This window comes from Pipistrellus hanaki, assembly GCF_964339955.1.
Source record: "Pipistrellus hanaki genome assembly, chromosome: 18".
Taxonomy (NCBI): Eukaryota; Metazoa; Chordata; class Mammalia; order Chiroptera; family Vespertilionidae; genus Pipistrellus; species Pipistrellus hanaki.
This window is the reverse complement of record NC_140520.1, coordinates 22,426,610-22,440,130: the sequence shown is the minus strand read 5'-3', so window position 1 is coordinate 22,440,130 and position 13,521 is coordinate 22,426,610. Positions and strand designations below refer to the sequence as shown.

General features: G+C 39.4%; 1 protein-coding gene across 5 annotated transcripts in view; it reads right to left on the bottom strand.

Annotated features, from left to right (window-relative positions):
• SMG7 (SMG7 nonsense mediated mRNA decay factor) overlaps window positions 1-13,521 on the bottom strand; it is a 57,293-nt gene that overhangs the window by 5,139 nt on the left and 38,633 nt on the right. For 2 of the 5 annotated variants that reach the window (XM_084866576.1, XM_084866579.1), the window contains 8 exons: window positions 13,330-13,400; window positions 12,110-12,170; window positions 9,357-9,476; window positions 7,946-8,234; window positions 5,486-5,630; window positions 3,812-4,191; window positions 2,820-3,191; window positions 1,966-2,115 (listed from right to left, as the gene is read on the bottom strand). In XM_084866576.1, the coding sequence (XP_084722702.1) occupies window positions 1,966-2,115; window positions 2,820-3,191; window positions 3,812-4,191; window positions 5,486-5,630; window positions 7,946-8,234; window positions 9,357-9,476; window positions 12,110-12,170; window positions 13,330-13,400 (1,588 nt within the window). Of the gene's footprint in view, window positions 1-1,965; window positions 2,116-2,819; window positions 3,192-3,811; window positions 4,192-5,485; window positions 5,631-7,807; window positions 8,235-9,356; window positions 9,477-12,109; window positions 12,171-13,329; window positions 13,401-13,521 lie in introns of all 5 variants that reach the window. The other 3 variants (XM_084866575.1, XM_084866577.1, XM_084866578.1) reach the window with 3 other exon arrangements.

Below are 13,521 nucleotides of genomic sequence, written 5' to 3'. Positions count from 1 at the left end.
AAGGCCACGACGCCTGCTCAGTGCCAGTGGCCACAGGGAGTTACAGACCCTCCTCCTCAATTAGACCCTCTTAGCCCAGCACGGAGATCCTGGCAGAGACCAGTAACTCTGGAATACTCTCAAGACAAAACGCTGAACTGATCTGGCAAGTTTTTAAAAACACTGACATTAACAACTGAAGAAAAGCCTTTCAAATCCATTTGACAATGGGTTTTGTGAACATGGTTACCTATGCATCTTTATCTACAGTTGACAAAAGTAGGTTTACAGCAGTGAGTATAATATTCTTATATTAATATTTATTAACTAGAAGCCCAGAGCGCAAAATTGCCTTGCTTGCAGCCCTGCCCATCCATGGCAGTCTTAGGTTGTTGCTGGCCTGCCCTCCCCTACCCGCCTGATCATTTCCAACTGCCCTTCCCTGAGGAGCTGAGGGGACTGAGGCTGGATGAGGCGGGGTTGAGGGGACTGGGCACCGCCATCTTATGAAGGCGTGGCAGTCAACTAACATATTCCCTCTTTATTAGCTGTGGATGTGGCCATTCTGTGATGGTATGGTGGTCAATTAGCATAGTCCCTCTTTATTAGATGGGATTATTGTATTATTTTCCATACAAACAACTGTAAACCTACTTTTATCCCACCCTGTACTGAAATACATAGTTGCTAAAATCAAGTCATTGGGGGAAAAAGCTGAATCTCTGATGCTTGCTGTCATTGAATAGTTGGTCAACATGCATTTATTAACCACCTATTACACACAAGTCACTTTCACACACATGATATCATTAACAATGTTAAATACAGAAAGGGTTATAGACAAGGTTTTTCTTTAAAAACATGTAACAAACACCAATATATGCCTCTCCCCAACTGCTCCATGAGCTTCATTTCCTATGGAAGGAGCAAGGGCAATAGGAACAAGGGATCAGGAAGCAGGTGGACAGAGAGGGAGACACTCCCCCGAACCCTCCAGCCACCCATGAAAAGCAGCAAGGCAACATGTAGCTACAGTAGGTCAGCAACTGGGGTTTCCACACCTCTAGGCACAGCCAGGGAACCACTGCTCTGGTTTTTAGGAGATTTTATTTCTCCTAACTTAGGGGGGGAAAATGGGAGCTTTCTATGGCCACTCACCAAGCCAAATTCAGCTTGTCACCAGGGCCATTAAGTTTTTATTTCTAATAAGAAAATCAACGCCTTTTAATTTTACATTTTCTTGCCCAGTGTCTATGGGGAAGAAAATAAATCTCAGAACTGTTTCACATTTTATTAAGATGGGGTGAAGGACAGAAAAAAAAATGACCATAGTGCACATTTTTCTTTTACTTCCCCATCTCAGTAAATATAAACACTGGCACAAGTACAGCATGGTATCCTCTGAAATGCAGAATGGGATATAGAAGATTTCTTAAAAAGATACAACTAATGAAGTCTTACACTTTATGTCATTATAGTTGTTTATTGCTGTTGTCACTCTTTTATGGCACTCTGACGCTTCTTTTTAGCCATTTTGTTTATATAGCACTTAGTTAACCAAACAGAAAAGAGCCACATAGCATTCAAAAGCATCAGTAAACCGTCTAGAACATATTTCACTTCCTATTTTGAGTGTATGAGAAAAAAAAAATCTCATGATTATAAATAAGATTAACAACAATGGACATTCCTGGGTCTGGATGGAAGTGCCACTTGAGAACTAAGTTAAATTGCCAGCATCACAACCTGTGTGTGCCCAGCCCTCAGGATGGTTTTAACAAAGTCACAACTGTAAGGTCTGGAGAAAGCAGGCTGTCAGAAACATTTTGTCATGTTCTACTACCACGTGAAGGCCAGTTTGGGCTGTTTGGGAAATAAACTTTACAATTCTGTAAAAAAGAAGTGCCCCCCAAAAAAAGAAATCACCTATTCTAAAATCTCAGAAAAGCAGCTGGGGTTAGAGCAAGAATTAGGTTAAATACATACAAAGAGGCTTCTTCCAGGAAGAGAGGCGAGAGGCCCCAGCAGAGCTGGGTAAAGATCAGGAGGGTTAGAAAAAATCAGCTCTTCCTCTTCCTCCAAGGCAGCCAGACTCTTTAACAGGTCCGGAGGAAGCAGAGGGGAGCCCTTGGGGTCCTAGTGACAGAAAGGAGCACAGTGAGAGGCCATAGGGATGTGAAAAGCACAAAGGAGCAGTGGCATGATTAGGGGATGAAGTCATTAATAGTGAAGCAAGATTATGCAAAGGAAAAGGCTCTGAAACACAAAAGCAAACTGGCACAGAGTGGGAGAGAAAGATCAAGACAATACAAAGAAGCAAAAACTGACAGAGCAGAACATAAAAGGTAAAAGTGGCTTGTGAGTCAAACTGCAATGGAGCCAAGTGACTAACTTACCTTGTGCTAACGACCAAGTTAGAAACACATCCCTGTGTCTCATGAATAGGAAGGGCAAGGAAGGGGAACTCCACTATTAAAAGATAACTGGCTGACTATTCCTCTCAGAAAGCAGTTTGTTTAGATGTGCAGTGAACTATTTTTAAACTTAGATGATTCAGCTCAACGCAGAGAGCTGTCTCCGAATCTCAAACATGGAGGTTAGAGAGTACCGCACATGACATCTCTGCCAGACTATCAAGTTTAAACTCGGTAACAGGATCCTTCAGCTCCTCAAATCCAACATACTGTGCAACTGTGGAGACCAGACGCTGTGCCCACTGCTCAGTAGCATTCTGTGGCACTGATGAACCAGTGACCTTTAGAAACAGCTACTGGGAAATTTAAAAGATTTGCAGCCCCAGACCTCTCTCTCAAGTGCCTGTGACGGCAAAGGACACACACCTCAAATGGCATCCTGGGCACAGGATCCTGCTCTGGACGGAAGACTCCTGGTGGCCGCTTGCCCCTGCGGTCCATATTTGCTTGCTGAGCCATCACAGCTCTATTGTCAGCCACGCTGTAGGAAGAGTCCCAGTAGAATTCTGGGACCTTGACTTCTGAGTGATTGTGGTTATATGGCTCCATGGGAAAAGGCTTCATTTTTTTCTCTAGGGGCTGCTGCTGCATTACAGGAGATTGCAATGACGGCTCAAACAGCTTTATGGGATCTTGGGTCTGAAGGTAGTAGGGCTGTTTCACAGGCATGATTTTCCCTAATGGGCCTTGAACCTGAGGAGGATTCCACAGCTGTTTGGAGGCATCTGCCTGCTGATACTGAAAAAGAAAAGCCTGTCATCAGGATGAGAATGAAACGTGTAATGTTCCTGACACTCAGTACTCAGGAATCAAAGAATGCACTTGGGGGTTTTATAATCAACACCACTCGGCAATGCAGCGGTTTCCTTTCCAGTTTTTCAATACAGAGAGCTATCTGGGTACAGATTATGGACACTAAACTCATAGTCTCTCTTTCAATTCAATTTTTTAAGAGGTTTAGTGAGTGTGTGTGTGTGTGTCTCCCTCCGGTTTCAAGTGCTATGTGGATGACAATATTTAAGGTTGATGTCACAGCTTTCTTAACATCTCATCAAGAATAAGATTCTACTTCCCTTCTATAGTTTATGTTCACACGGAAACAATTATTTCTAGAAAATACTTTCCAATAAAACTTAACAAGTAGCAGCAGCAAAGAATAGTATCTACTATCCTTTACAAAAGTGTAAAGGAAAACATTTACACTTTCCTAATCAGCAAAGGGATACTTTTATATTCTCATCATCATTACAAGTCTAAGAGGTAAATGAACGCATAAGTAGTATTTTCAATTAACTGAATATTGACTAACCTCAGCCTTCCCCCTCCTAAGTTCAGCTGGACGGTACAATGTCACCTACCTGCTGGAACCCAGAGTGGTGAGGAGGGCTTTTCCCCAAAGCTGGAACGGCTTTTGTAGGGGATTGCTGTTGCTGAGCTAGAGCTTGAACCTGCAACTGGCTTGTAGACTGTGCTGTTGGCTGAGCTGGTAGAGATGTAAGGGGTTGCTGGGAAGGTGGCTGTGGTTGTTGAGGTCCCTGGTTCATTGGCCCTGGTCCAGAGGGCCGTTGCTGGCTGTAAGGAATGTGGGACTGTTTCCCAGCTTGCACCTGGTTTCCTGCTGGAGAGTGAGCTGTAGGCTGAAGAAAGGTTCCTGGGACAGAAACACCAGCTGGGAAGGTGTAACTTGAGCCCATAGGAAATGCCACAGGAGGGGGAATAACATATGGGGGCGGGAACCCTTTAAAACAAAAGAACACAGCTTTAGTTCTAAAGAAACTTAGAAAGAAAAAAAAAGGGGGGGGGGGGAAGCAAAAAATAAGTCATTTGGGTTGAGATAAGGTGGGAAAGGAGTCTTCTCATAAGTTATAAAAGATAGGGGTCAACTGTCAAGATTGATAAAATGAAAATCTTTAACCTGTTAACCGAGCGGGACCTATAAATACGTCAAACGTAAACAATATCGGGAACGGGTAGGACATATGGAATACGTCCTTGAAATATATGTTGCGCCCCGAGAGGGATGGTATATATTTTTTGTAATCTTTTTTTTTTTTTTTTAAATATTTTATTGATTTTTTACAGAGAGGAAGGAAAGGGGAGGGATAGAGAGAAATATCGATGAGATGAGAGAGAAACATCAATCAGCTGCCTCTTGCACACCCCCACTGGGGATGTGCCGGCAACCAAGGTACATGCTCTTGACTGGAATCGAACCCAGGATCTTTAGGTCCGAAGGCCGACGCTCTATCCACTGAGCCAAACCGGTTTCGGCTATTTTTTGTAATCTTTATCACTGTAAAATTTATAATTTTTTAATTCAACATGTCCATTTTTTTTGTCGGTATTCTTTTCTATTTTCTTTTTTTGTATTTTTGTATTTTCCTTTGTGCTTTATATATATAAATAAACGAAAATATATATATTTCATTTATTTTCATTAAATATAAATAAAAAAAAATATGAAATTACGTCCTCCGTGCGTGACGTACTGACACGTCTTAGTGAAAGAGTACGCGCCCGTTACAGGTTGCGTCATTAAAAAGGGAACTCCCCGGTTAACAGGTTAATGTCATTTCAAAAATTAAATATAGACTACTGACTGCTACTTCTATCCATTTAAGCAAGTGGAATGTTCTAAACATCATGCTTAGTGACAGGAATTCCTTCATAAAAAACCTGCCCTTATATATAAAGTATCAGAGAAATGGCTCTAAAATAATTTCATAAGCATTAGGGAAAACATAACGTCCTTCTACCTTAAAATAAAAAGTATATATATATATATGTGTGTGTGTGTGTGTGTGTGTGTGTGTGTGTGTGTATTGTTTTGTTGTTCATAGTATTACAGATGTCTCCCACTTTACCCTCCTTTCCTCCATAAACTATAAATTAATCATGACCCACTTTGGCCTTCAGTTTAATTTTAATATCATAGTTAGTAATGTTACTCCAATAGAGTATGATTACTCAATGAATGAATGGAAACTCCTACACAGAGCTAATAAGTAGAAGAAATTACAAAACATATTTACCTGGCCGGCTAGGAAGAGGTGGGAAGGCTCCAGGGTGGTGAATGGGGATGAACTGGGAATTACTTGCTTGACTTGGGGTTTGAGTTACAGGTGTTTTCCTGGCTTCAGACACTGGAGTCTTTCTTAGTTCTGTCTGGGATTTTACCTGTGACCAACAGAAGCAAAATTATAATAATCTGAAACTTAAACGTGTCAGAAAGAAGCATCTACTCTAGGAAAGTATTTAAAACACCACTATGTCAAAAAAATAAACGTTGAGCCGAAACCGGTTTGGCTCAATGGATAGAGTGTTGGCCTGCGGACTGAAAGGTCCTGGGTTCGATTCTGGTCAAGGGCACATCCCCAGTAGGGGTGTGCAAGAGGCAGCTGATCGATGATTCTCTCTCATCGATGTTTCTAACTCTGTCCCTCTCTCTTCCTCTCTGTAAAAAAAAAAAAAAAAAAAAAAAAAAAAAAAATCAATAAAATATATATATAAAAATAAAATAAACGTTGAAGATACTTAAATTCCCCAAAATTAAAAAGAGGAAAATCAAAGTAGGTGATTTAATTGCCAATAAAAGATACACGGCTTCATTTTATTCATATAATTATTTTGCCCTCACAAAATCATAAAAATATTAAATGTGGAAAGAACCTGAGAGCTCATTTGTTTTACAAATGAAACACCCAATGCCAACAGGTTAAAAACTTGCCTCTGATCTTAAGTTGCCTGTTATAGGTTCCAGGGCCCTTTATGAATTACTCTAATTCATTAAGTAACATACATAAACTATAAATTATTCATGACCCACTTTGGCCTTCAGTTTAATTTCATCTGGGCAGCCTTAAGGGTACCAGTGAGGCATTCACCCTCCACCTTGCACCTTACCACCCTTCAGAATTGATAGGATTCTTTCTAAAGAACAGGCCCTGACTTCTGCACATGGAGCAAAAGAAGTGGATGCCCCAGGCACTGCTCAAGATGAGGAAAATGGGGGTGGGAGGGGTGTCAACCAGGGAAAAAGGAGACATGTAAAATTTTAAACAAGAATTAAAAAAAAAAAAGTAAAAAAGAAAAAAAGAAAAAAAAAAAAGAATAAAAGGAGGGAAAACAGGCAACTTTTACTGAAGACTTAGAATGAGGTACAGAGGGTGGTGATCCACTGACTGCTATCAGGCTCTTTATTCACCTATAGGCAGATTGTAAGAGGAATGAGGGATCAGGAGGAGATTTTATTTCTAGTCTGAACTGTGCTGGGAGGCAGTTCTACAGAATAGAGGCAGAGCAGGCAGGAAATGCTGGGATCTATCCCTGAAGCACTGAGCTCTCAGTTTTATACTTCATTTAGGTTTTCCCTTACCTTTCCGCAGCTCCTATCTTTCTGCTCCTGTCCTTTTCTTAATTTCTACCATGTTTTTTCTGTTTCTCCCCCTACTAATCTTAAAATGGAACTATTATATTCTTATTTCTCCCTTTCCCTCCCCCAATCCTGCAAAAGAAACACACTGAAGGCGGTTTATTTGCAAGAGGCTACCAGTAATATAAGGTTCCTCATGCCTACCACCAACAAATACATTTGCCAAATGTGTTAACAAAACAAATGGCATTTACTCAAACATTAATGGTACTAATAAAACCAGTACAGAGTAAAGAACCCTTTCCTTTTATATAAAATAATCTGTATCTCTTTGGAGAGGTATTAAAACACACACACACACACACACACACACACACACACACACACACACACACCTCAAAGCTGCAAATAACTGAGCAGTGTTTCTCTTTTCCCAGCAGGAAACTTGGGTTCTTGCTTTACAAATTCCCATGGCCAGTATAACACTAAAGTGTGTTAATAATGCTATGGCTGCGACAGGTACAAATGTCAAGGAAAAGAGCTTCATCTTCATCCTTTATCTTGTACAGTGACTCTAAAAAAACCCACCTATACAAGCCTTACTATACTTTTAGTTCTGCTGGGTCTATCAAAGACCCCCAATTTCTCACTATAGCATTAACAAATGGCAATTATATTTTCAAAAGAAAATGTAAGTTTTTGTGTAACTGACAGCTCTGCAACTGGCAATTTCAAACAACAGAATTTGAACAAAACTGATAAACATGCCAAACAAGTTAAGACACTTTCACTCATATAATTCCCAAGGGTCAATGAAGTAACCATCTACCACTGCTCTTTATAAGACTTACTATGAGGCATTTGAAGAATGCATTCAAGCTTCTAGAAGAGCCAATTGTCAAGGCTTTAGGAACAAGATGAAAAAATCTTGCCTTTTGTGTGAGCCTTCCTCTACCTGCTTTATAGTTCAAATACAGCTTACCTGCACTGCCACATTCTGCTTTCCTGTTTCCTGTAACTTTTCTAAGGTGCATTTCTTGGGTTCTGTTTTCCTCTTGTTGTTGTCCTTCTTTCCATCATTCTTAGTTACAGTTATTCCTTTGCTATAGTCCCTTCTCACCTCTTTGGGAGGAAAACTTCTTCCTTGGTCTCTGTTCACTTCTCGTAGCTTAATGTTCTCTTTGAAGGTGACCACTGGTTTCTCTCCCGTGTCACAGTTGTTGCTTAGATTTCGGCCCGTAGACAGCACCGATTTCAGTCCTGGATTCCCATTCTCAGCCAGTAACTCTATCATGGATGCTTCTTGCAGAATAAGGTTCTCTTTGGCTTCACTGGGGTCTTCCAGTATTAACTCTGGGATTTCTGTGATAAACAACAATTTCCCTACCTCATTTTCACACTGAATCAGCCTAAAAAAGTAAAAATAAATAAATCCATATATGAAAAACATAAACCTAAAAAACAGTACAATTGAATTGTGTATCCAACAGTCAAAAGATTCCCAGCTCTAAACAGGGAACAGCTGAAACCAGTTTGGCTGAGTGGATTGCGGACTGAAAGGTCCCAGGTTCGATTCTGGTCAAGGGCATGTACCTTGGTTGCAGGCACATCCCCAGTAGGGGGTGTATAGGAGGCAGCTGATTGATGTTTCTCTCTTATTGATCTTTCTAACTCTCTCTCTCTCTCCCTTCCTCTCTGTAAAAAAAATCAATAATAAACTTTTAAAAAAGAAAAGACTTGGAAATAGGAGGAAATAACAATGTGGATTCAGGTAACACAAAAAGAAATTATGTAGAGATTTATATTCTCATTATCATATTCAACACTGCAACACATAACCGTGCCCTTTTAATGTTTTCCAATAATTTGCAGCTACAAATACTGAACATGTTTTAAACATAGGCACTAGATTAGGCCCTTGAAGTAGCTATTTATAACTCCAATTTTATAGGTGTGAAAACTAAGCTAAGAGGTAATAAGTTCAATCAAACATACAACTACTTTAAATGCTCCCAGTAGGACAGGAACCTCAGTACAAAATGACTATGAAACACTGACTGACTTTGGACAGGTTATAATCAAGCAGAGGATCTCAAGGACACAAACTTGAGGAAGTGGCAGGACTAGAAGCTGAATTTAAATGGGGTCTGACTCTAAGACCTACGCCCTCCACTACACCAACTAACCAATGTGCTTTGTATTTAATTAGCCAGTAGCTCCATCCTGGTCTGTTCAGATTGAAACTGATCACCATGGCCCTGTCAATCAATACCAAGCACCGTAACTGTGAAATGTACAAATTAGATTTACATAAATGTTTATCATGAGCAGAAGCTCATGATAAACAAGGGGGTGAGGCCAATTCCTCTACAATAGGTAGGTAATGGGGAGAAGAGAGATATAAGAGTATAATGATCACCAAGGTTATAATTTGTTATGTTGCCATCATTTTGTATTAAGAGTTTATAACCAGTAGCATTATACCAAAGACTAAAACATAAGTGGCTGTGTATGTGTATTTAATGAAATACCTTGGCTGATTATCTGCGATCCATTTGCCTATAGAGATCAAGCGCTGCTGCCGTATTTGTCGTTGCTGACCCTCTTTGTCTCCTGTAATACCTTGGTGGCCTTTGGAAAAATCCAAGTTCCTAAAATTGATATAAGCAAGTTATAAAAGTTATTTCCTAGGCAAGCAAATGATTCTAATTAACTGAAATGGCTTCATATTTTTCCATAAAGGTTAACTACTTGATGTAATTAATTACATTTGTTTTAATTTATATTCCCCAAGATGTTAAATCCAATGAAGCAAAGCAGAAAACACAATATGGAAAATATTAGAGTGCAAAGCAAAAAAGGAGAGTAAGTTCCTTCTGATAAACTCCGAAAAGGTTTCACATAGCTGGCACCTGAGCTGGAGCATGGCCAGTTATAAGTGAGGGAAGGACAAAGAGGAAAAGGAAATGTTCTAGACATAGTATGAACAAAGTTTTAGAAGAATAAAAACACAGAGCTATTCAAGAAGATAACAGTGAATGTAAATATGTACAGGTAGGTATTAGTGAGGAGGAGGATGTTAAGTGGAAAATAAAGCTGAAAACTTACACTACATAGTGATAGAAAATACTAGTATGCTGCACAACTAAGCATTTGAACAACTGTTTCTTATTAGTAAAGGGCATCATTAGGTCCATACCTACTTTAAAAATATAATATGGAGCCCTGACTGGTTTGGCTCAGTGGATAGAGTGTTGGTCTGCGGACTGAAGGGTCCCAGGTTCGATTCTAGTCAAGGGTATGTGCCTTGGTTGTGGGCACATCCCGAGTAGGGGGTGTTGCAGGAGGCACCTGATTGATGTTTCCCTTTCATTCATGTTTCTGACTCGCTATCCCTCTCCCTTCCTCTCTATAAAAAAATCAATATATATATATATATTAAATGTGGAAACAGGATAGAAATAAACTATAGAAAGAGAGGGACTCTAAGTAGGGAAGGTAATTAGGAAACTTTTTACCGCAGGTAAATGATGATAAAAGCCTGAACTATGATGAAATAAATGGGAGGAGTTGTACCTAACAGGCCTTTTGGACACAGAATTACAAAGACTTGGTGAGAAAGATTAATGGAAATAAGAACTGTTTATGTAGTTGGATAATGGCATACAGATAAATTTAGAAAGATCACATTTTACTAACCAAATAAGAAAATGCTAGCTCACTTTTGGTTATGTCAAAACATGACTCTAGAAATATGAGTCAAACTCTTAAGTCAGAATTGAAAATTTTGGTCTTAGTATCCAGGAGGTGAAAGCTCAAGACAAAAGGATGGATATGATCACCCAAAAGAACGTAGAATGCAAAGGAAAGGGCAAGGGGAGAACCCTGGAGAACCCCAATATTCCAAGGCATGTAATACAAAAGAAAGAACGCAACTGAGTCTCATAAGGGTAGGAGAAGAATGATTGGGGGCTAAGAAAACAGAGCTAAGAAAAAGGTTTCATGAAGGGGAACAACAGACTGAATGCAAAAAAAAAATTATATAGGATGAAAATTATACAGAAGTCAATACAACTTGGTAACCAGGAGAGAGGCACTGAGTTTACAGTTGCAGTAGGCTGAGAAATAACTGGCTGTGAAGCAGTTCAACAGGACTAGTGCTCACGACTCTTAGAAGTTTAATGATGAAGAAAAAGCTGAGGTTGTGATTTTTACTTTAAAAAAAAACTCTCATTCAAATATATGTTTACTGATTTTTAGAGAGGAAGGGGGAAGAGGGAGGAAGAGAGAGACAGACATCAATTCGAGAGGGAAACATTAATCAGGTCAGTTGCCTCCCATTAGTTCCCCGACTAAAGAACAAACCCACAACCTAGGCATGTACCCTGACCAGGAATTGAACCTGCAATATTTTGGTGATGGGATAGCACCCTAACCAACTAAACCACCCAGCCAGGGCATAAATTTTATTTTATTTTTTTAAAGAAAGAATGGGGCATATTTAAATGTTACTAGGCCAAAAGGAAGTAATTTACTGTTAAAAAAAAAAAAAGATACTGAAAATATAATGCAGAGAGAGATGGATAGATGGAATAAGGTTCTTGGGGATGTAGGAAAGGATGAGATCAAGGACACAGATGAAAGGACTAGATTTGAAAAGGAGTAAGAAGTTATTCCTCTTAAAGAGAAGGAAGAGAGACAAAATGATTGGGAAAAGAGTGCTTTATTCTTAATATGAAATATGTCAAGCAATATCCTTTGGTTTCCATTTGGTTTCCATTTTGAGACTTTCTGATTTCAAGGAAAGTATAAAAGGAAATAAATTTCACTTGGAAGAAGCAATTCTCTTTCCTTTCCTCCATATTTTTTAAGTACTTAGTATTGGTATTACATAGTCATTAAAGACACAACATATATAAATCCATTTTACATAAAAAAACTTTGACTTAGAGGGAAGGTAGGGGAGGGTGGGGATAAGGGGGAGAGATCAACCAAAGGACTTGTGTGTATCGTATGAGCCCAACCAGTGGCCATGGAAAACAGGGGAGTGGGGGCATGCATGGGAATGGGTTTGGAATGGGAATGGGGGGATGAGGACAAACATGTGATACCTTAATCAATAAAGAAAATTAAAACAAACAAAAACGTTGACTCTCAGTTGCTGTTAGGAAAAGAAGACAAAGCTGAGAAAGATCAAAAGTGCTTCCACACCCAAGCCTGATTCCTCATAATTTAATATGGCAACCACTAGCAATGAACTCAGCCTCTTCCAGCTGCCACCCACCTGAAAGAAGGTCTCAAAGCCAAGAATCCTTGTAACTCAAACTCCTCTGGAAGTGGTGTAGCTAGAGAAGGGTAGAAATCAAGATTTATAAACATTGTAATTAAAATCCTGTTGTTTAGCAGAATACTGCTAAGTGTGTGTGTGGGGGGGGAGTCTCTGGAGAAACTATATGATATTCATAGTTCCCTGCTCTTCTTTATAGTAACTTACCTGTCAAAGCCCTGCATGCTGCCTTTGGGCCCTGCCATTGCCCTAACATTCACCCTTACCCAGTGCTGAGTTGCAGTATGATGTCTTCCCCCCAACCCCAAGCAGTCTTAAAATTTCATAGCCTCAGTCCCAGTAATCCCATAATCCCAAAGTATTGAATTACAAAATTGACATCATCTGGGAGCTTTTAAGAAATGTAGAATCTTGGGCACTATCCCAACCTACTGCATTTTCAACAAGGTCCCAGGAGATTCATTTGCAAATTAATGGTTGAGGGGCATAGATCTAATGGAAGAAATATAAGCAGAAAGAAATCAACTACTGATTGTGCAGTGTAGAATTATTTATAATGGGGGAAAATTTTAAAGCAAACAGATAATGATTAAATAGATTATGGCATATACATAGCATGGACTATTATGCAGCCAGTAAAAATAATGTGTCAAAATGTTTAAATGACAAAGCTTTTGCTAACAATATAATGTTAAATTGAAAAAGCCAAGTACAAGCTGAGTTAGATACCAATCACATAAAGGCTGTGTATACACACATACAAAAAGGTCCGTAGAAAACAATACTATCCCGTATCTCTATATGAGAGAACCATAGGTGACTTGTGTTCTTATATTTGTATGTCTCAAATGTTTCATGGTAAGTAGGCATTACTTTGACAGAGTAATGCTGTTTACGTTAGTTTTCTTTGTGTGTGTGCGTGCGCGTGTTTTGTTGTGTTGTGTTTTTTTTAATACTAAGAACGAGGAGAATGGAAAGAATTTGAAGATATGAACTCTCTGTGCTCCTGTTCAGATGCTGCTAAATAGGAGAATAAGCTACTGGAAGAACATCACCTCTACTTCCACCCACTCTATCTGGAGAGAGTTCAAAGTCACTTCTGATATATTAAATTTAACATCAAACACAAAAAAACACAAACCTGCTTTTCTGTGGCCATAGCCCACTATTAGTGATGGAGAACAATGTCAACAGCCCAAGGCTGAGGTTGCTCTTACCATTGGTACTTGAAAGATCCTCTTCATGGGGATGGAAACTATTTAGAAGAGAAATCAGCCAGGGCCAAATGCTGAAAATGAAAGCGATAGTGCAGACTTTATTTTCACATAAGAGAAACCAGAACACTAAACATCATGAAAATGTTATCTCAAGGACCTAGACTTCATGCATTTTTCGCCTTGCTTCAGCAC